Source organism: Marmota monax, unplaced genomic scaffold (genome assembly GCF_021218885.2).
Source record: "Marmota monax isolate L192 unplaced genomic scaffold, Marmota_monax_Labrador192_F-V1.1 WCK01_AAM20220418_F8-fsc00014, whole genome shotgun sequence".
NCBI lineage: Eukaryota > Metazoa > Chordata > Mammalia > Rodentia > Sciuridae > Marmota > Marmota monax.
This window is the reverse complement of record NW_026695222.1, coordinates 16,270,301-16,292,665: the sequence shown is the minus strand read 5'-3', so window position 1 is coordinate 16,292,665 and position 22,365 is coordinate 16,270,301. Positions and strand designations below refer to the sequence as shown.

General features: G+C 45.8%; 2 protein-coding genes across 12 annotated transcripts in view; one reads left to right on the top strand and one right to left on the bottom strand.

Moving 5' to 3' along the window:
* The window catches only part of Cep250 (centrosomal protein 250), a 47,250-nt gene extending 44,945 nt beyond the window's left edge, over positions 1-2,305 (bottom strand). For 2 of the 11 annotated variants that reach the window (XM_058575375.1, XM_046433269.2), the window contains exons 1-2: positions 1,925-2,178; positions 1,436-1,531 (exon numbers count right to left, since the gene is read on the bottom strand). The gene's annotated coding sequence lies outside the window, so the exon portion shown is untranslated. The other 9 variants (XM_046433270.2, XM_046433271.2, XM_046433262.2 and 6 more) reach the window with 8 other exon arrangements.
* Positions 2,306-14,632: 12,327 nt separating this feature from the next.
* On the top strand, positions 14,633-19,279 carry Gdf5 (growth differentiation factor 5). Its single transcript, XM_046433580.2, has 2 exons — positions 14,633-15,547; positions 17,874-19,279. Exons 1-2 carry the CDS (start codon positions 14,935-14,937, stop codon positions 18,746-18,748), a joined length of 1,488 nt encoding a protein of 495 aa, XP_046289536.1. The 5' UTR covers positions 14,633-14,934; the 3' UTR covers positions 18,749-19,279.
* The last annotated feature ends 3,086 nt before the right edge of the window (positions 19,280-22,365 follow it).

Below are 22,365 nucleotides of genomic sequence, written 5' to 3'. Positions count from 1 at the left end.
CTGTGCATGCTTGGAACACACCAAACCCAACCCATTTCATGGCCTCTTCCCTAGTTATCTTCATGATCTGCATCCTTACCACCTTCACCTAGGTCTCTGTTCAAGTGTCACTGCTCAGTAAGTGGTTCCTTAACCATATAAAATACCATCACTCCTCCACACATGCTGGTATTTCTACTCACCTTACTATTTACTTATTTGTCCTTGTCTAATTATTATTATATAATAACCTACCAGAATGTAAATTCTACCAGTACAAAACATTATTTTATTGGATGCTTGTGCTCTCAGCTCCTAAAATAATGCCTGGAATGTAACAGGTGCCCATTAGATATTCAACTGACTGATATCACAACATTAGGTAACATGATCTACATTATCCTTCATAACCTTACAAAATGCTGACAGTTCTATTGCCACTCTAAAAGCAAAACTCAGAGCTTATACAGTTTGTACAGCACTTTACTTTCATAATAATAACTTGCAATCTTCATTAATTAAAAAAAAAAAAAAACCCTCTCATAGCCATGCAAGGTGATGCACACTTATCATTCCAGCAGCTCGGGAGGCTGAGACAAGTTCAAAGCCATCCTCAGCAATTTAGTGAGTCTGTAAGCAACCTAGTGAGATTGTCTCAAAATAAAAAATAAAAAGGGATGGGGATGTGGATCAATGGTTACTTGCCCTTGGGTCCAACCCCTGGTACAACAACAACTTAAAGATGAGATTATGGTCCTCATTTTATAAACAAGAAAACTAAGGTTCAGTGGGCAGGAGTCCTGGCTCATGTGATCCCAGGGACTTGGAAGGTTGAGGCAGGACTGCAAGTTCAAAGTCAGCTTCAGCAATTTAGCAAGACCTCAAGACCCTGTCCCAAAATAAAAAATTAAAAGGGCTGGGGATGTAGCTCAGTGGTAAAGCACCCCTGGATTAAATCCCTGGTTAGAGAGAGAGAGAAAGAAAACTAAGGCTCAAAAAAAAAAAAAAAAAAAAAAAAGGACATAACTGGTCAGTGGCAAAGCAGAGACTGAACACCAATCTAATTGATTTCAAATTGTATGCACTCTCCATTACATTACCTGCCTCCTAACTTATAGACTAGGAAGCTACAATTCTAAGGGTCATTTCTTAAAGGGTGTGAAATAATGACATCTACGCCTGCAGCTTTCTGAGGAAAAAAGAGCAATAAAAGGTAGAATATGATGGATAGAATATAGTTATACAAGGACAACCCCAGTTTTATCCTTGGTTTTGTCATGAACTCATTCTATCAATTTGAGAACATCAATTCTTCTTTCAAAGACGTGTCAGTAAAATGGGAATCATAATCCTGGCCTTCATAACTCAAGGGGCTAATATGAAAATCAATTCAATAGTCAAAGGCAATGGAGTAAAGTTATCACATGCCCTGGGGACAGTTTCCAGCTCTACTCACTTATTAGTTGTGAGACTCAGGAATATTACTCCATCCGTGAGTGCCTCAGTTTCTTCAAATGCAAAATGTGAAGATACGAAACACACCTCTAGGTCTCTGTGAAGATTAAATAGACCTTTACATGTAATGCGTTTAAGAAAATCTGACACTTTGCGACTACTCGGTAAATATTAGCTTTTATCATCATCATGTTCAAGATCCTTGAATATAGAGACCAAAAAGGCAAAGCATAACGTCCAAAGACCGAGCTCAAAGTGTGAAAAGGCAGAAAAAGCGATTTGTGAAAATGCACAAAAAGCCACAAAGCGAGGTTAGCTGCGCCTGGCAAGGACGGCTGGGAAAGGCTTCAAAGAACTGCTATTGAGTTGGGTCCGGAAGAACAGAGTTCCAGGGTCGCGCGCCAGGGCGGTGGGTGGGACTGGGCTTTCGGACAGATCACGTGCAAAGCCCGGGGACTCAGGGAGATGGGCGGGAGAGCGCAGTGCGTACCCGCACAGCCCGGGGTTGCCGGCGGTTGGATACCAAGGTTGGAAGTACTTTCTGCGCGTACTGGAGCCCAGAGTGGTGCCGGCAGCAGGAAGCTGAGATGGGCAGGCCAGGGGCCCTAGGACAAATTCCAGTCCCTCTCTGGGCCTCGGGTCCTCCTGGGAAACGGGAGGCCGCTGTCCAAACGGGATTCCCGCGGGCGCCCCAGGCGGGCCGGTCCCTGGGCCTCGGACCGTTAACCCGGGCACCTCCCGCCTGCCCCTGAGCCCCACCTCACCGCGATCAGCTCCGGCAGATTCCTGGAGAGCTGCTCAGCAAAGGAGCGGCCGCAGCCGCCGAGAGGCCGGGCCGGGGGCGGGAGCCCTCCGGGCTCGCGCTCAAACCCCGCCCCCAAACTCCCGCCCTTTGGGAGGGCCCGCCCCACAGTGTAGCGCGCCTATAGGCCGACAGCGCCGGGGGCGGATCTCCACCATGTTGGGTACTGGCGTCAGGCTTACTCGAGACATCCAGAAGGAAAGTGGGGGTTATATGGAGACATAGGATCCCTTGCCAGACATGGAGACAGCCAGAGCTTTTGGATTACAGCAAAGGACATTTCAAGAACAGAAAAATCTTGCCTCAATTATTCCCCTGTTGGCTTCGGCGTTACATAACGCGCATGCGTAATAAAAAAATTCACTTGGTTCGAGACGCGCCTGCGCATCGCTCTACTTACAAACCGCGTAGAATACCAACTGCGTGAGAAAGGAGCTGTAAAACTTGCGACCCTGGTCTTCCTTCTTGCTTTCGAACCCCGACGGTTCGGGCAGCCCTAGGCAAAACAACAGTTGCAGCAGAATGACTTAGTGTTATTTGGAACACTCATCCCTTTACATACCTTTGCACAGTGTTACCTTTGCCTGAATGGCCTAAATGTGACCAAAGAGCTACATAGAGTTGGTCTCATTTTCTACGTAATCAAGATTCCCCTAAAATTTCCCCCTATGACTGCGGTGTTATTCTCAAGGCATTTTGTGTATCAAATATCAATGCACTTTTTTTTTTAAGAGAGAGAGAGAATTTTAATCTTTTATTTTTTAGTTTTCGGCGGGCACATCTTTGTTTGTGGTGCTGAGGATCGAACCCCGGCCTCACGCATGCCAGGCGAGCTTGCTACCGCTTGAGCCACATCCCCAGCCCTCAATGCACTTTCTTAGAATTAATATTCCCTTTATCTGCCTCTTCCATTAAGTGGTCCTCAATTTTTAGTAAGGATTGAAAACAAAAAAGCTGAGAAACTTCTACCCCTTAAAATTCAGCAAACCAATGGGGGAATCAGTAATCTGCGTTTTAGCGAATACCCCCATGTGATTCCAATGTATTAGGTACACATTTTGGGTAGCACTTCAGGAGATTGTGAGCTCCTTGAGGATAGAGATTATTTTTTGGCCATTTCTGCTTCCAACACACAGCACAAAGCCTGGATGAAATAGATGCTCATTAAGTGTTGAGTGAATTAATGAGTAGCAAAAGTGAAATAGGCAATAGGCCTCTAGTTAAGACAAAGAGAACCTGCCTGGGAGAACACTGTGTTAGGAGCTACATTTTATTTCTCTTGTGTAAGAACTTCTTAATATCTACTTTGCAATAAAGAGAAAGTGGAGTGAAAGGAGATAGGAAAGTGAGGACACTTATTCGGAAAAGCAGTTTCTGGAGAGGGAAGAAGAAACATCTCCAGGTACTGGGCAGAAAAAGATGGAAAGAATCAGTGGTGAGAAGCCACCCTAGGGAAATAATTCCACTACAAGCCCTGTACAAGAATATTCCCTGGGGCTGGGGATGTGGCTCAAGCGGTAGCGCGCTCGCCTGGCATGCGTGCGGCCCTGGTTCGATCCACAGCACCACATACAAACAAAGATGTTGTGTCCGCCGAGAACTAAAAAATAAATATTAAAAAAAAAATAATAATATTCCCTGCTACACTACTTGGCATGGAGAAAAACAAAATTGCATAAATGTGAAACATACCAAATTTTCTGTACCAGGACTTTTTGCAGTACTTTGCCCTCTATCTAGACCACTTTCCTCCCAGCTCTTGGCTCAGCTGGTACCTTCTCCTTTTTCCTGTCTCATTTTAAAAAATATTTCCTAAGTTGAGTCTTCCCTTACCATGCTATCTAAAGTAAAACTTACCCTATATTTTCCATCATAATTGTCTATATCTTACATAGCACTTTCTACTTATTTTATTTGTTTACCTATCATCTTCTCCCCACCTCTGAAATTTAAGCTTTATGAGGTCAAGAGTCCCTGACTTCTTTCTAGGATAACACATAATCTGACACTTGGTAGGTGCTAAATTGAATGTTATTCGTTGACTGAATGAATCAAGTCAACCTAAGTCTTAAATATTTTAATAACATAAAATCCATCGCAAAAAAAGACAATATGTTACAACTATGAGGAGTAAACCTAGGCTTCAGACTACCAAAACATACCAATAAAGGGGTAAATGAACTAGAAGGGGATCAAAATCAAATGGTAATTTTTGATCTTTGTAAAGTGGGATTAATTCATTCCCTTATTTATTCTTTTACCCAGAAACATCTCTTGAACATATAGTATGTTCTATGATTGAATAATGACACAATGTATTAACCATAAGTTGGAAATTGTACTAAAACATAAGTGGGGCTGGGGTTGTGGCTCAGCGGTAAAGCGCTTACTTAGCACCTGTGAGGCCCTGGGTTCGATTCTCAGCACCACATAAAAATAAATAAAGGCATTGTGTCCAACTACAACTAAAAAATAAATATTAAAAAAAAATAAATAAAGTGGTACAACTAAAGCAGGAAAGTGAAATTGCTGATGCAGGAGAGTAAGTAACATTGCCCTCTAGAGGTTCTCTAGGCATCAGCCTTCAAATGTCCTGCCTAGTGCCAGGAACATTTGGGATGCCTAAGTGTTAATACACATCACTTGAATTGTTTGGAGGGTCCCATGAAAAAAGACTTCAGACACAATTAGAGTCTGTCCATTTTAGAACCATCTGATGAATCAGACTCGGGAGGAGTCCTCAAAGGAGGCTGGGTTGGAGAAATAAAGAGAGAGAGACAATGGATCATTTGGAAGAAAACCTAACTTGGCCCCTCCAGGTGAATTGGGCTCTTTCCTTTACATCCTAAATTCCATCTCTGGGAATGTGAAACATACCAAACTTTTCTGTACCAGGACTACATACTTTGCCCTCTACCTAGACCACTCCCCCCCCATGACACTATATTTTCCTAATTGCCTAAGATCTGTTTTAAACTTCTGAAACCTTTATCCATTACAAGAATATAGAGGAATCAAGAGCATAGGGGATAGAGAATTTGTATAGCAATATTTCTGGTTGTGGGTCCTCACCCCTCCTTGGGGAAGATTGGCGGGAATGCAATCTTTAAACACTCCGGTCAAGTGATTGGGAAAAGCGGCTTCCACAAGAATTTAAGGTGCCAAATCCATCACTATTATACCTGGGGAGCATAGTGACTAGGCCTGCTTCCTGCCTGGGAATCCTAGCAGCAAGAGACAGTACAAACCTGCTAGCTGCTTTGGTGGCAGAGCCAGGAGAGTCTGTGGATGTTGCCTACTCTCCCAGAATTTTTCAGTGAGTGTTTTCTGAAGGCCAGATGTGGGCTGTAAGAGAGAGCCTACAGAACCACCCTAGGTCCTGTTCAGTAGGGGTAAAGAGGCCCCAAGAATAATAATACAGACAAATGAGCACTGGTAACAGAGAAGTCTTTTGCTAAGGGACCTGTAAAGAAAGGAGCCCAGCAGAGAACTACTGAGGAGCCTAAAACCATTTCATGACACTTTGATGATGGATAGAGAAAGTAATGGTCATCTGTGAGACCAAAAAAACACAAAGCCTGCTACAATACTCGATTTTTCCTACTTCTTACCCATCTTTCTATGTCAATACCTTGAGTGTCTGAAGTGAGCTGAGGGTGACAGAAGGGGACAATAGAGGAAAAAAAAAACACAACCATTTCTCACTGCAAGTGAAGTTCTTTTTAAAAATTTCTTTAGTTGTAGATGGATACAATACTTTCATTCTGTTTATTTGTTTTTATGTGGGGCTGAGGATCGAACCCAGTGCCTCACACATTCTAGGTGAGTTGTTTACCATTGAGCCACAACCTCAGCCCTGCAAGTGAAGATATAAGCAGAGCTGGAGTCCCCAAAAGAAACAGTCTCTTGCATTAAATTGTGAACAACTTGCTGCTCTCCGTCTATCTGAATCTATTCATGCACCATTAAACAATATTGATTGAGCACCTATTACTTGATGAATCATGAGCTAGACATTGTGAGGTACCCAAAGCATAATAACCCTTGGGCCCAGTCTAGAGCCTCAGTTCATACACTCTCATGGGAGATGGACAAGGAAACAAATATTTCACACACATACAGTGTGGTAAATTCTATAAAGAGGGAGTGGTCTGGATTTGGAGGGGTGGAGACATTATGAGTTGATTGAAAGGGTAAAAATGTTGAGCAGACAAATGGAATGAGGGCATTCTGATCAGAGTATGTGCAAAGCACAGTGGTGGGCAAGAGTGTGGGATGTTTGGGGAGTTTTCTCTGGAAACTCCTTTTGCTCATTTCACCACTTGGTTGTCCCCCACCCCGACCCCGCACTCAGCTTGATATTTTCTTCCTGCTTCTGATCCTGCCTTAGTGGGCAAGTCTCCAAATCTAGGCCCTTCTCACTGATCAAGTCAGGCTCTAAGTTACTAGCACACCCAAGCTTGATACTTCTTTAAGGGGCTGACCTATTTTTGCCACTGTTCAGGACTTGGCCATAAAGGAATGGTCAGTAACAGTTCTCATGGGACCAGGTCATTTCTTTCTTCAAAAATGGGTCCTTAAAAATATTTAAACCTGAGAACTTATCTGCTGCCTTGTGTGACACAGCTAAGCTCTAAGATTCTGGATTAGAGTCAGGCAGAGGAATATAATGGAAAGAACACTAAACTTGGGTTAGACACACTCACCTGGGATTGAACCCTTGCCTCTGCCTTGTGTCCTTCAGCAACTCACTTCCCCTCTCTGAGCCTCAAATTCTTAGCTGTCAAGTGGGAATTATAATACAGATCTGCTAGAATTCTTATATGCAAAACGGAAGATGGAATTAGATGGAGAGAAGGTGGAATGAATGGAGTCCCTAGCAAGGATCTGGAGTGTCTGACCTCAAGAAGAACAATAGGGGGCTGGGGATGTGGCTCAAGTGGTAGCGCGATCGCCTGGCATGAATGCAGCTGGGGTTCGATCCTCAGCACCACATACAAACAAAGATGTTGTGTCCGCCGAGAACTAAAAAATAAATATTAAAAAAAAAAAGAACAATAGGGTTTTCAGGTCCCAGGGTAACCATGGTTACCCTCAGGAAAAAAGATGGGGGTGGGCAGGGCAAGCAAGATTTTCTCTTTTAATTCTAAATTTTTATTTTATTTCATTTTTTTTTACAGTGAATATGACTTAATTTTGTAATTAAACATACAGTATAGATATACATCAATAAAAGTTTTTTTATATCTTTTATTTAGAGACAGAGCCTTGTGAGTTGCTTAGGTCCTTGCTAAGTTGCTGAGATTGGCTTTGAACTTGCCATCCTCTTGCTTCAGCCTCTTGAGCCAAAAGGTTTTTTTTGTTTTGTTATTTGTTTTTGTACTAGGAATTGAACCCAGGGATGCTTTACAGCTGAGCTACATCTGTAGTTCTTTTTATTTCTGTTTAGAGACAGGGTCTTATTAGAGCTGGGATGTGGCTCAGTGGTAGAGCATTTGCCTAGCAAGCATAAGGCACTAGGTTCAACCCCTAGTACTGGAGAGCTGGGGTTGGGGGAGAAAGAGGGAGAGAGTCTGACTAAGTTGCTGAGGATCTTACTAAGGTGTTGAGGCTGGCTTTGAACTTGTGATCCTCCTGTTTCAGCTTCCCGAGCTGCTAGGATTACAGGCGTGTGCTACTGCATCCAACCAAAACCAAAACCAAAAGACTTAAAAATTGTTTTTACTATATTGCATGGAAAGTCATCTAGGAGGCTGATATGGTCGTTGTTTCTGGACTGGAAGACCTGGGGTCTGGGTGGGCAGGAGACTTTCACTTGTGTATTTTTATTTTGTTGTTATTCTGGAAATTGAGCCCAGGGCATGTTAGGAGGTTCAGCTGAACAGAGGCAGCTCTACTCTTGCATGGTAAGCATGCATGCTACCACTGAGCTATATCCAAATCCTCCTTGTGCTGTCTTTTGTAGTTTGAATTTATTTTTATCATGAATTCATATTACTCTTCTTTGTAATGTGTATTACTATTTGAAAAGAACTTTTAAATTAAAAATATATTTATTCTAAAGAAAAAACTGAAGATACACACACACACATATGTGTTTAATTCCCCACTCTCCACAACAGACACTCATGCAGAAGTTCCAGTTTGTAGTACTGTAACCTGTTGCAGGAGGCCCACTCTGACACGGTGCAGCTCTGAAACATACCAGGAGAGGGAGTCATTGAGCTCTTGCTCTGAGCAGTGGCTGATCTAGAAGAGCTTAAAACACAAATCAGAAAGGTGGTTGGGGTGCTGGGTGAACAGAGGCAGCTCTACTCTTGCTAGGGCTATCTGAATTCCACTGGGTGGGAGCAAATCAGAACTCACAGATTAGAAGGAACATAGACGAAAGGTTAGGAACTTGAGGGCCCTCTCCCTGGACAGCCCCTACCCTGTGCTGTGGGAAGAACATTGGTCAGTCAGGTGCCTGGGTTGAGTCTTAGCTCCTTCATTACCAGCTATGTAACCTTATGCTGATCACTTAATTTCTCTGAGACTCGATTTTCTTATTTGTGAAACAGGGACAATATTAACAGAGCAAAAATATTTTTTAAGAACTATAATTTACAGAGCATCCCTAACATACTAGTCACAAAAAGAAAGGTATTTTACGTAAGTAAATATATTTAGTTCTTTGAATGATTCTGTAAAACTGGTATTTTTATCCTAATTTTATGGGCAAAGAAGCAAGTTCAGAGAGGTCATTTTCTAATTTGTAAATGATAGCAAATATTTACGTAATACTTACTATGCATCAGACTTTTCTAAGAACTTTACTCACAACTACCCTATGAGACAGGTATTCTGAAAGGGATATTATTATTGAACTGAGGCATAGAGAGATTAAACAATTTATGTGAGAGTATACAGTAGGTGAATTGGGGAGCCAGGATTTGAAGACAAGTAGCTGAGTGTTTTTTTCTACCTATTGATGAACATAATGCCCTTATTTTATTTGTTTATTTTTATGTGGTGCTAAGGATTGAACCCAGTGCTTCCCATGTGCTAGTCAAGTGCTCTGCCACTGAGCTACAGCCCTAGACCTAAGTAGCTGAGTTCTTAGCCATTATGTTATCTCTTTCCTGCTTAACATCTTCCACTGGATTTCCCATTGCATTAAAAATAAAATCTAGGGCTGGGGCTGGAACTCAGTGGTAGAGTGCTTGCCTAGCATGTGTGAGGCACTGGGTTCAATCCTCAGCACCAGATAAAAATAGGTAAAATAAAGGTATTGTGTCCATCTACAACTAAAAATATTTTTAAAAAATAAAATCTAGCTCCCTTTCCATGGTTTTTCAAGGCTACACATGAAGTGGTTTCAGCACAATTTGACCTCATCACATACTGTTCACCCCCTGGCTCTCTTTGCTTCGGTCACACCAACTTCTCTTAGTTCCTCAGATATGCCCAGAACATTCCTATCTCAAGACCTTTGTATCTGCTGTTCCCTCTGCCTGAAATGACCATTCCCCAGAATTTATTATGTCTTATTCCCTTACTAAATCCAGGTGTCTGTTCAAATGCTACCACCCTGCCCCCACTAGTGAGGCATTGCTAACTGAAATAAACACCTCTTTGACCTTGCTTAATTTTTCTACACAGCCCTTAGAATTCTCTAAAATAATGCATAGACTCATTCACTGTCATGAGAGCACAGACTTTGATGTGTTGTCCACTGCTATATAGCTAGTACTGAGATCTGGGGCCTACCATATAGTAGGCCCTAATAAATGTTTGCTGAGGGCTGGGGATGTGGCTCAAGCGGTAGCGCGCTCGCCTGGCATGCGTGCGGCCCAGGTTCAATCCTCAGCACCACATACAAAGATGTTGTGTCCTCCAAAAACTAAAAAATAAATATTTAAAATAAATAAATAAATAAATAAATAAATGTTTGCTGAATAATTAAGCAAATAAATGAATGAATACCCAAGATCACCTAATTGGTAAATGGCAGAGCTGGGACATGAACTGTGTTGTCTGATCCTGGAGCCCTGTGCTCTCATCCTCTGTGCTGTGCTTCACTGACTCATGGAGAGATGTTAGGAAGTTCAGCTGGTGAAGCCTCTTTGAAAATTGCCAAGTGCTTGAAAAAAGCAAAGGATTCACTATTTGCTCATCTACTAATACTCTGGCTTAGTGACTTTATAAGGATGTTTTGTGGGGTGCCAGTGAGATAATGGATGGGGAAACATTTATAAGAGTTAAAGGCTCCGCATGGTGGAAGGGACTGTAAAGATTATTTCCATGTCAGTGGCTTCCCAAGACTCCCATCCTCTACCTCAAGTTTGACATTAATATTGCTGACAGGAGAGGGGGAGGGAGTGGGACCCAGGGGACCCAGGGACTCTATGTCCCAGTAATTAAACACGTCGGGACTGAAGTACTGCCAATGGCAGCATCTGGTTGCAATTACCAGAGGGGACCAAAGTGATTAGTCACCTTTATAGTGAATGCCAGGCAGGAACCCTGGGCTTCTCCTCAGAGAGGGCCTTCCATACAAGCTCAGAGTTGCTTTGCTACTCCTACTCCATTCCTGGGAGTTCCCACTCCTCAGACGTTAGCCGCTGGCCTGAGACTCCTCCATGTTCCCAAAGTCCCAGCCCATTGGGTGAAACTTTGGCTGAAAGTCAAGAAGACCCTGACTAAGATCCCCTACCATCCTATCACATCTTATATTCCTAGAAACCCGAGTAGGATTCTTAGCATAAAATGTGTTGAAGCAGAAATTAGCCTTCAGAAAGTAATTCAACTTTTCTGAATTTCATATTATTTTTCTGTAAAACATGGGTACTAAGAGCACCTTCATCATAGGGTTGTTGTGAAGATAAGGTAATAAATGAGATGGAATCAGGTGTGATGGTACATGCCTATAATCCCAGAGGCTCGGGAGGTTGAGACATGAGGATCACAAGTTCAAGGCCAGCCCCAGCAACTTAGCAAGGACCTAAGCAATTTGGGGAAACCTTGTCTCAAAATAAAAAATAAAAAGGGGTCTGGGTTGTGGCTTAGTGATAGAGTGCTTTGCCTAGCATGTGTGAGGCATTGGGTTCGATTCTTAGCACCACATATAAATAAATAAATAAAATAAAGGTCTATCAACTAAATTTTTTTAAAAAATAGAATAAAAATAAATAAAATGAAAAAGGATGGAGATATGACTCAGTGTTAAAAACACCACTGGGTTAAATCCTCAGTACCGCTTCTCCCCCCAAATGTAATGGAAAACAAAGCCCATGCCTAGTTGACTAGAAAAAGTACTCACAAAATAGTAACTATTACTAATATTTGCCTTGTTCTAGGCTAATCACACTTTGTGATTAATTTCATTGATTCCCCACAAAAACCCTATGTGAGATAAGTACTATTATTATCTTTGTCCAGAGTTTCAGAGATATTGGGAGGATTCCCAAAATCTCACAACATGTAAATAGCGGAACCAGGTTTCAAAACCAGGTCTGTCTCAGAACTACTGCTTCCGCCCTCTGCCCCAGTACTGGGGATTGAACTTAGGATGCTATATCACTGAGCTACATCCCCAGCTGTATTTAGTTTTTATTTGGGGACAGGGTCTTGATAAATTTCCCTGAATGGCCTTGAACTCATAATCCTTCTGCTTCAGTCTCCCACATCACTGGAATTATAGGCATGTGCCACCATGCTGGGCCAGAGCCCTTACTCTTTAACAAACCATGTATAGGGATGTCTGGGTTATTTGACTGATTCTTCCCTTCATCTGTGCACTCAATGGAGCTTACAGAACGCCAAAGTGGCAAGACAAAAATCCCTCCCTTTAAGGAACTCAAAGTTCTGCAGGGAAGACATGATATATTGAAAATGATAGCTTTTGGCTGGGCACGCCTGTAATCCTAGTGACTCAGAAAGCCGAGGCAGAAGGATTGAAAGTTCCAGGCAGGTCTCAACAACTTAGTGAGACCCTATCTCAAAAGATAAAAAAGACTGGGGTGTTGCTCAGTGGTAAAGCATCCCTGGGTTCAATTTCCAATACTGAAAAAAAAATCTATGTGCTGGGCCCTATGCCAAGCACTGTGAATAACTAAAAGACAAATATGGTACAGTCTAGTTATAATGTAATGGGGGAAGACAGATATGTACGTAGACAATTTACAATAGGTATAAATAATTAAGTGGTAATAAAAATATGAAAAAAAAGTATACAGAGTAGAAAAAATGAATTGCTTTGGAGATGGGACAGAGGTAGAGACTGGATAAACTTTGAGCTACCAGAGTGGGTGGCAGCACAGGAAATGCGTGAGGGCAGTTCAGGAGGGGTGTGTGTTTTGGGGGATGAGGGAAGGCTTTGTGGAGCAGATGGCACATGAGTTGGCATTTGTTTAATGGGTGGGTTTTAGGTAGAGGGAGGGTTGGAACAGAGAGATCCTGGAGGCCTAGAAGCCAGTTATAAGGGAATTATAGCAGGTCAAGAGGTAAGGAGAACAGCATTGGAGACAGTAAGATGGAATGAAGGGAGGAATGTCCTAGAAGACTGGTTAAGGGGGACAAGTCAAAAGGAAAGCCAAGTGTGTCGAACCTGGACAACTGAGGGGATAAAAACAAATTCAGCCCTTCCTTAAAGCCCCCCAAAGAGAATCTGGTGCTGCATTGGTCTTTTGAGATTGGGAGCTGGAGCTATACTTCCATTTCTGACCTAGGCGTACCAGGTGAAGCTTAAGTAGCAAAGCCATACAGCTGGGCTTGTATGGCTTGTGACCTTGGGAGCAGCACCATGAAAGGACTTGAGGGTCACTTGGTCACCCAGCCACGGGGGTTGTTTTATTTTGTTATTTGTTTGCAGATAATGGAACCCAGGGCTTCACACATGCTAAGCATGCACTCTACCACGGAGCTCCAGCCCCCAGAGTGAGTTTCATGTTGTTTCATTCATCAGACACTCACTGACTTTCTACTGTGTCAGGCCATGTCAAGTAAGAACCTATGGGGTTGCGGTTGTGGCTCAGTGGTAGGGCACTTGCCTAGCATGCTTGCTTGAAGCCCTGGGTTCAATCCTCAGCACTGCAAGGAAAATAAACAAAAAAATCCAAGAAGGAAGCCTATCTGACTGCTGATTTTCCCGCTGCCAGTCATCTTTGTCACAGTGTGACAATTATTGTCTTAGAGGGAGTCATTGGTACTGACTGGGAATCCAGGAAGGCTTCTAGGAGGAGGTGGGTGTCCCTTAACTTCTCAGGATAAGGAGGACTTCCTTCAGTTGTGGAAGTGATAAAACATTATTTCAGGTGAAAGAAGCAGCTTCCCCAGGTGACCCTGTGGTAAGTTGTCCAAGGGCTCTATAGGACATCCCAAGAAAGGGGGCTCAGTACTTCACTGAGGCACTTTGAGAAACCCTTGAGTCTAACTGGAATTCAGACTTCCCCAACTACCAGTTTCCTGTGGGAAATCGTTTTTTCCAGCCTCCTGCAGGGGCCGCTGCTGCCCCAGGCTGGGGCCACTGCCTCCTAACTCAGCCAATCTGTTCTAAGAAAACTCCGAGGACGTCTTTGCTGGGGTAGTGGCAGGGTACACCCAGTACCTGCCTCTAGACAAGCAGGGGCTTCAGGGTGGCAGTGTCCCCCAAGCCTGAAGAAATCATCTGAGTTCAGCCAATGGCATTTGTGGGGAAGGAGGGGTGTAGTGGGCACTGATATTTTTTTCTGCCTCTGGGTCACCACAAGTTTACTAAAATAAAAGAAACTGTGGGTAAATGCTGCCATCTGTTCTGCAACACACACACACACACACACACATGTGTCCCCCTCCCCCAAATCGGATCCCAGGCTAGATGCAGGGGTCGAAATTGCTTTTAAAACACTCCAAGGATTTCACTGAAAACCCACACTCCCCATGCTTCTGCGGCTTTGGATCTCAGGGCTCACTCTTCAGCATCTCTCCTTGGGTTGGCAGGGTGGGCTTCTCCAGGAGGTGGAGATGAAGACCCCTGAGTCTGCTCTGGGGACTGAGAGGCCTCCTAAGCCCTGAGTCCTGCTACGGGGCTCTGTGCCAAGAGCCCCCGTGAGCCATGGCCTCAAAAGGGCAGCGGTGATTTTTTTCACATAAATATATCGCACTTAAATGAATTTAGACAGCATGACATCAGAGAGTAATTAAATTGGTTTGGGTTGGAATTCCGTTTCCAATTCCTGAGTTCAGGTTTGTAAAAGATTTTTCTGAGCACCTGCAGGCCTGTGTGTGTGTGTGTGTGTGTGTGTGTGTGTAAGTATTTTCACTGGAAAGGATTCAAAACTAGGAGGAAAAAAAACTGGAGCACACAGGCAGCATTACGCCATTCTTCCTTCTTGGAAAAATCCCTCAGCCTTATACAAGCCTCCTTCAAGCCCTCAGTCAGTTGTGCAGGAGAAAGGGGGCGGTCGGCTTTCTCCTTTCAAGAACGAGTTATTTTCAGCTGCTGACTGGAGACGGTGCACGTCTGGATACGGGAGCATTTCCACTATGGGACTGGATACAGACACACGCCCGGCGGACTTCAAGAGTCTCAGACTGAGGAGAAAGCCCTTCCTGCTGCTGCTACTGCTGCCGCCGCTGCTCCTAAAGATCCACTCCTTTCATGGTTTTTCTTGCCAAGCCAGAGGCACCTTCGCTGCTGCCGCTGTTCTCTTTGGTGTCATCCAGCGGCTGGCCAGAGGATGAGACTCCCCAAACTCCTCACTTTCTTGCTTTGGCACCTGGCTTGGCTGGACCTGGAATTCATCTGCACTGTGTTGGGTGCCCCTGACTTGGGCCAGAGACCCACGGGGGCCAGGCCAGGATTGGCCAAAGCAGAGGCCAAGGAGAGGCCCCCCCTGGCCCGGAACATCTTTAGGCCAGGGGGTCACAGCTATGGTGGGGGGGCCACCAACACTAGGGCAAAGGCAGACCCTGGGCAGACACAGGCCAAGAAGGATGAGCCCAAAAAGCTGCCCCCCAGATCTGGTGGTTCTGAACCCAAGCCAGGACCCCCTCCCCAGACCAGGCAGCCTGCAGCCCGGACTGTAACCCCAAAAGGACAGCTTCCCGGGGGTAAGGCACCCCCCAAAGCAGGATCTGTCCCCAGCTCCTTTCTGCTGAAGAAGGCCAGGGAGTCTGGGCCCCCTCGAGAGCCCAAGGAGCCGTTCCGCCCACCCCCCATCACACCCCACGAGTACATGCTCTCGCTGTACAGGACGCTGTCCGATGCTGACAGAAAGGGAGGCAACAGCAGCGTGAAGTTGGAGGCTGGCCTGGCCAACACCATCACCAGCTTTATTGACAAAGGGCAAGGTGAGGGGGCGGGGTGGCGGGAGGAGCATCTGCATGCACAGAGGGACTCCTTGAGCCCTGATGCTTAACAGGTGGGGGAATGTGTGTGCATCTGGTCCTGCGTGGGTGGGTGACAGGGAATTACCTTACATATACCAGATCCAGGCTGCTGGCATGTCAGCAGTATAGGGTACCCAGGGATCACTAAGTCCGGTTCCTGCAAGGTGCAGGGGGGAGGGGACACTAAATCCTGGAGAGGAGATAAGACCTGCCATTTGGTGGCAGAGTTGGAGACTTGATTATCCAAGACTTGATTATCAAGCCACGCTCTGTAACTTTATGGGTTGGCCAAACTTTCCAAGCTCCAGGGTTTTCTCAGCAGACAGAGGGATGAAACTTTAGAAAGGTCCCCATAGTTCTGCAACTTGGTCATCAGGACACGGGGCAGGGGAGGCAGACAGGTGAAGAAAGGAAAGGGGGCATCTTGGAGTCATGGAAGGAGGCATCAGACCTAGGGTTTAACTCATAATGTGACCCTGGGACAGCCCCTTCGCCCCTTGGGGCCTCAGTTTCCCCATCTGTCCATCTAGATGGGAGTCTGACTGGGTGATTTATGAAAGTCCTTCAAATGTGAAAATTTTGTGTCCTGTAAACATATTTTTATTATTAACGCAGGAGAATATCTGTTCTCCTGTGTTTCCCTCTGCCAATCTAGTATTACCATCTCAGCTTTTTCTCTCAACTTGCTGTGTGAACTCAACAAGACTCTTCCCCTTTCAGGGCCTCAGTTTCTCCATAGTGTGAAGAGGGAGGTGGACTGCCCGTTGCTAAGGTTGCTTACAGCTCCTATGCTCGGGTTCTGAGTCTTAGGACTTTGGCTGGCAGGGTGGGGGAGGGGTCAGAGAGTAGGAGAGACTCCTCATTAGAGCTGGCCTGTAGGGGAATGACAGGGGGCAGGAGGGGGGAGGCACAGAGGCAGCAGGTCTGGCTGAGGTGGGGGAGGTGGGCTGGCTGCCTGCCCAGCCAGGGAAAGCTGTGACCCCTTGGGGGCTCATAAAATAAGTCCTTGTGCCCCCCCCCCAGCACTAAGGGAGCTTGGGGAGGGGGAGATGGGGAGTTTAAAGGCCTAATTAGTTACCTTCTAGAGCAATATATGAATGTTTCCCAATGGCAAATTGGTATTTAGGAAGGAGGCCATGCTGACACAGAGACACTGCTGAGCTTCTCACACACACAGCCTTATATTTTACACACGTTGACTCACACATGTGCACATGTATACACACTTTATGTATATACGTGGAATCATACACCTACATTCACATACAAGCCCTTCAAATATTCATGAGGCCAAGTGGGCATGGTGGCACATGTCTGTAATTCCAGCAGGCCCCAAGGCAGGAGGATTGCAAGTTCAAGGCCAGCCTGGGCAACTTAGCAAGACCCTGCCTCAAAATAAAAAGTAAAAAGGGCTGAGATGTAGCCCTGTGGTAGAGGGTTCTGGATTCAATGCCCAAACACCCCCCCCCACACACACACACAGAAATTCATGCAAAATATTCATACATATCTTTGTAACTCACATATCTATTACCTTGCATACTTACAAATGAACCCCATCTCTCTCTCTCTCTCTCTCTCTCTCTCTCTCTCTCTCACACACACACACACACACACACACACACTGTTACATCCTCATCCACCCAGCAGGGGAAGACAAATACACAACAAAATTATTAGACTGGGGAGCCAGGAATTTGGGTTGTAGATCAGCTTTTTCATCAACTTGCTGTGACCTACGTCAAGTCACTCATCATCTCTGTGCCTTATCTGTAAAAATGAGAACACTAAGATCTTTAAGGTATAGTGGGAGCATCTCAGTATGAGATATAAAAATTCTAGAGTTCTAATTCTGTTTTTTCCTAGCAAGGGACCTTGAGCAAGCCACATAACTTCCCTGAACTTCAGGTTTTTCAAAAAATGGGTAATTTTAATGTATACCCCACTATCTCAGACATAGGATATCATGTTAGATCACGAGGCAGGAGAGATAAGTAGAAGGAAGTTGTAAGGCTTATGACTGTTATACATAAATCATTGACACAAACAGTTACCCAAATCATCCATTTCCACATTCACCGATAAACACCCTGATTTGGTCCACTGTGCAGGAAGCTCCCTCATTTTAAAAAGGCTCTCAGTGGTTTGATGTTGGCCTCTGACACAGTGGGGAAGAGGTTAAAGAAAATTCTCCTGAGGGGAAAGAGCTTGGGCCTCCCTTGGGGCCTAGAGGTGACTGGCTCCCTTGGTGAGGTTGCAGGACTTGACTTCTGGCTATTCTCTCTAGATGACCGAGGTCCTGTGGTCAGGAAGCAGAGGTACATGTTCGACATTAGTGCCCTGGAGAAGGATGGGCTGCTGGGGGCCGAGCTGCGGATCTTGCGGAAGAAGCCCTCGGACATGGCCAAGCCAGTGGCCCCTGGTGCCGGGCGGGCTGCCCAGCTGAAGCTGTCCAGCTGCCCCAATGGCCGGCAGCCGGCAGCCTTGCTGGATGTGCGCTCGGTGCCAGGCCTGGATGGATCTGGCTGGGAGGTGTTCGACATCTGGAAGCTCTTCCGAAACTTTAAGAACTCGGCCCAGCTGTGTCTGGAGCTGGAGGCCTGGGAACGGGGCCGGGCTGTGGACCTCCGCGGTCTGGGCTTTGACCGGGCTGCCCGGCAGGTCCACGAGAAGGCTCTGTTCCTGGTGTTTGGCCGAACCAAGAAACGGGACCTGTTCTTTAATGAGATTAAGGCCCGCTCGGGCCAAGATGATAAGACCGTGTATGAGTACCTGTTCAGCCAGCGGCGGAAACGGCGGGCTCCGCTGGCCACTCGCCAGGGCAAGCGACCCAGCAAGAACCTCAAGGCCCGCTGCAGTCGGAAGGCCCTGCATGTCAACTTCAAGGACATGGGCTGGGATGACTGGATCATTGCGCCTCTTGAGTACGAGGCTTTCCACTGCGAGGGGCTATGCGAATTCCCCTTGCGCTCCCACCTGGAGCCCACGAACCACGCAGTCATCCAGACTCTGATGAACTCCATGGACCCCGAGTCCACACCACCCACCTGCTGTGTGCCCACGCGGCTGAGTCCCATTAGCATCCTCTTCATTGACTCTGCCAACAACGTGGTGTATAAGCAGTATGAGGACATGGTTGTGGAGTCTTGTGGCTGCAGGTAGCAGCACTGGCCCTCTGTCTTCCAGGTTGGCATATCCTGAGAGCCCCTCCCCTCACTCCTGGAATCACAGAGGGGTCAGGAAGCTGCAGTCAGAGCATCTACACAACCGCACCAAAGGGCATTCCAGTAGCCTTGTTCACTCTTGAGTGTGACTTGGGCTCCCCTTCTATTCACAAGTCCCCCATCTGAGGATTTCTGCTCTTCTGTTACTCTGACTGACAAGGACAGTCCAAGGGGACAGACTCTGCATGGGACTGAGACCCAGGAGACAGTGTTTTCCAATGAGACTCAACCTGTAATCTCTCCTAATTTAGGCCTCCTTGGCCTCTGAACTCTCCAAGGGGGTCTGGTGCTGTCCTGAGCATCTGGTGGGAGAGACACAGGTGTCACCTCCTCTTTGAATCACCTTTGTGCCTGGTGACTTTCAATCTTTAGGGCAGATGCTTATTGGGCTGGTGTGGGAGAGCGGGGAGAGGACTTGGGCAAGGGTAAGGAGTATGAGGCTGTTAGACTGTTTGATTAAAATGTACATTGATGAGAAAAAAAAGCCAAACTGTGCCTAAAACTGTAGCAAATTTCTTGTTTACTCCAGGGGACCCATAACCCCTCAAGGAATTCCTGACTCAGAGAAGGAGGGTGGGTTGCTTCATGCCTGAACTCTGTTTCCCAGGCCCCACCCCCAACCCTTGGAAACTGAAGCAGAATGGGGCAGAGAGTAAGAACTGGGCAGGACCAGTGTTCACCTCTAACCTCATTCCTGTTCTTTCCAAAGGCCCATTGGCCCCCCGGGTCCATCTGCTCCATTGGGGCCTGGCGACAAAGTTAGATTTTTACATTCCTTAGTCAAGTTTTTTTTGTGTGTGTGTGTGTTAAAAGGGATCCCTAAATGAGAAAGATACTGGGGGTTTAATTTCCTTTAAATGAAATGGAGACCAGGAGCAGTCTGTCTCTGGTTCTCATCCAGGAGGCCTTAAAATCATCTCTGATCATTCACCAGCATCTGCCCTGCCCCCATTTTCTCCCATCCTCACAGAATTAAATGGGCAACATTTAAAGGGCCCTCTACTTCTGCATTGGGGAGTTTGGACTGCCAGGAGTCTCCCCTTCCCAATGGGAGCCTCTTATTTTGCCAGGACCATTGTTCTTCATATGACCTTGTCTGTGACCCTGCTGCCCTCCAGCTTAGCACCCACAGTATTCCTTATTGCTTACCCATCACCTACCAGAGTCAGAATTAGAGCCCCTCACTTTACATTATACATTATATAAATACATAATTATACATTAGGTAAATCATCTTCCCACTGATCTCAGACAGAAAAAAATGCCAGGCTATGTTTCTACTTAGGGCTTAGTCTATAGTAAATACTCACTTTCCCTTTTCAGTTAGAATCTTCGGGGAGGAGAGAGCACTATATAGCACACACTTATAATCCCAGTGACTCAGGAGGATGAGGCAAAAGGATTATAAATTCAAGGCCAGCCTCAGCAACTTGATGAGGCTCTAAGTAACTTGATGAGAACTTGTCTCAGAATAAAAGATTTAAAAAGGGGCTGGGAATGTGGCTCAGTGGTTAAGCACCCTGAATTCAATCCTGGTGCAAAAAGAGAGAGAGAGAGAGAGAGAGAGAGAGAGAGAGAGAGAGAATATCTTTGGGGTGTATGAGACCTGAGCTTTTGGAAGAGGAACACAACCTCCTGGTGAGGAAATTTAGGCACCTGGATCCTCCAACTGAGGGTTCAGAGCCAGGTTTTACCAGGCTGATGAGAGACTCAAAGAGGAGCAGAAATCCAAGCCTCTGGTTCCCACCCAGGAGGCCTCAAAATTTTCCCCATCTCTCTCTAGCTAGGTCTTTAATTCTGAGAGCCCTTAGCCAAAGCTGTCTCAACAGTAGGGATTCCTGCCCAGCTATGGGCAGAACTTGTACCTTTTCCCTCTAGGCCTGAAACTTGGGTTGTCAGACTCTGAAGCAAGAACCCAGCACAGGGAGCAACCTACCTTTGAGCTGCCTTCTTGGTTTGGAGGCCATTACCTGTCCCAGAGGGGCCAGATTGATCCTAGAGCCAAGATCTCCCTGGCCAGGCCTCGTTGTGTTTGGCTAGTGGTGAGCCTGTGAGCTCTGGAAGTAAACAAAGGAGCTGCCATGGCAGACAGTCCTGGTGTGAGAGAGAGGAGAACGAGCCTGGAAGGGAGGTGCTGGGGATGCCAAACAGACAGCTGTGGATATAAGGAGAACAGTGTAGAAGCTGGGTGGCTGGAAACCCAAGGGCAGAGATACAGGGAATTAAGGGGTCACAGGTGCCATTGGAGGCCATAAGTACTTATTTCCTGGGCTGTGCGTCCTTGGTTTCTTGGAAAGTTCTGAGAAAACTGGAGCTTCTTCCTGCCTTAACCCCAGCAGAACATCATGAGTTACAGTACTCTTCTTGCAGAAGGCCTTGGCTTTGAATGGGCTATAGTGGCTCTGGCTGGACAACCTAGGATCTTCCTCTCCCACCACAATCTGCTCTGGAACAGTCTCTTACAAAGGAGCTAGTCAGACTGTGTACCCTCCCTCCTCTCATCTAGACCTAGGGTTTCAATCTGATCATGTGGGTGAGAAGAGCCCTTCCCACCTTTGGATTTGCACAACTGCCTCATTAGAAATGCTCTCTGTAGGTTCCCACTTTCAGCCCCAATCATAAGAAGCCATAGACTGTGCAATATAGTTTTGCCCAGAGAGTACAGGACTTCTATCATACTCTCCCATCCTCCATTTCTCAGTTCTAAAGGGCTCAAAAGGCTACACAGTTTCAAACCTCAGTTCTGACACTTAGGGTTAGAGATCTTGGGCAAGTAACAATTCTATGAACTTTGGCTTCCACATTTATTAAAAAGGAGCCTTGCGCTGTGGCCCATGCCTATAATCCCAGCTGCTTGGGAGGCTGAGGCAGGAATGTAAAGAGTTCAAAGCCAGCCTCAGCAAAAGCGAGGTGCTAAGCAGCTCAGTGAGACCCTGTCTCTAAATAAAACACAAAATAGGGCTGATGATGTGGCTCAGTGGTTGAGTGCCCCTGAGTTCAATCCCTGGTACCAAAAAAAAAAAAAAAAAAAAAAAAAAAAAGGACAAAGATGAAAGGAAGGAAGAATGAAAAATTAAAATGGGAGTAAATAATATATCTATTTCATAGTGCTAAGACTATGAAAGGTACTCAGCATGGTAACTGGCAGAGATGTTACTCAGTAAACCCTAGCTGTTGTCATCATTATAACACAAACCATTATAAGGTAAAATGAGGACTATTACTTCCCACCATTCTTACAAAGAGGAAGCTGATACCCAGATAGAGGGTGGCAGAGAGGCAACCACAGATTTCCCACGGGTCTTCTAATTCTTTGTACCTACTCTTCTGGGCCCCTGACTCCGCTGACCCTGGTTCTGGCAAGCAGTTGAATCATTTCCCTGGGTCTTGGTTCCCTGGCCTTAAAAGTGTCTCCTTGGGGACACACAATGCTGTTAGTTGCTTAGGAGAAATAGCAGAGCAGAGTTTAGGCAGGGAATACGACAGGCCCAGAGGGGAGGGAGGAGGGAGGCTTCCAGTGCTCTGTTCCCCATCTCTTGGGCCCTTCCACATCCC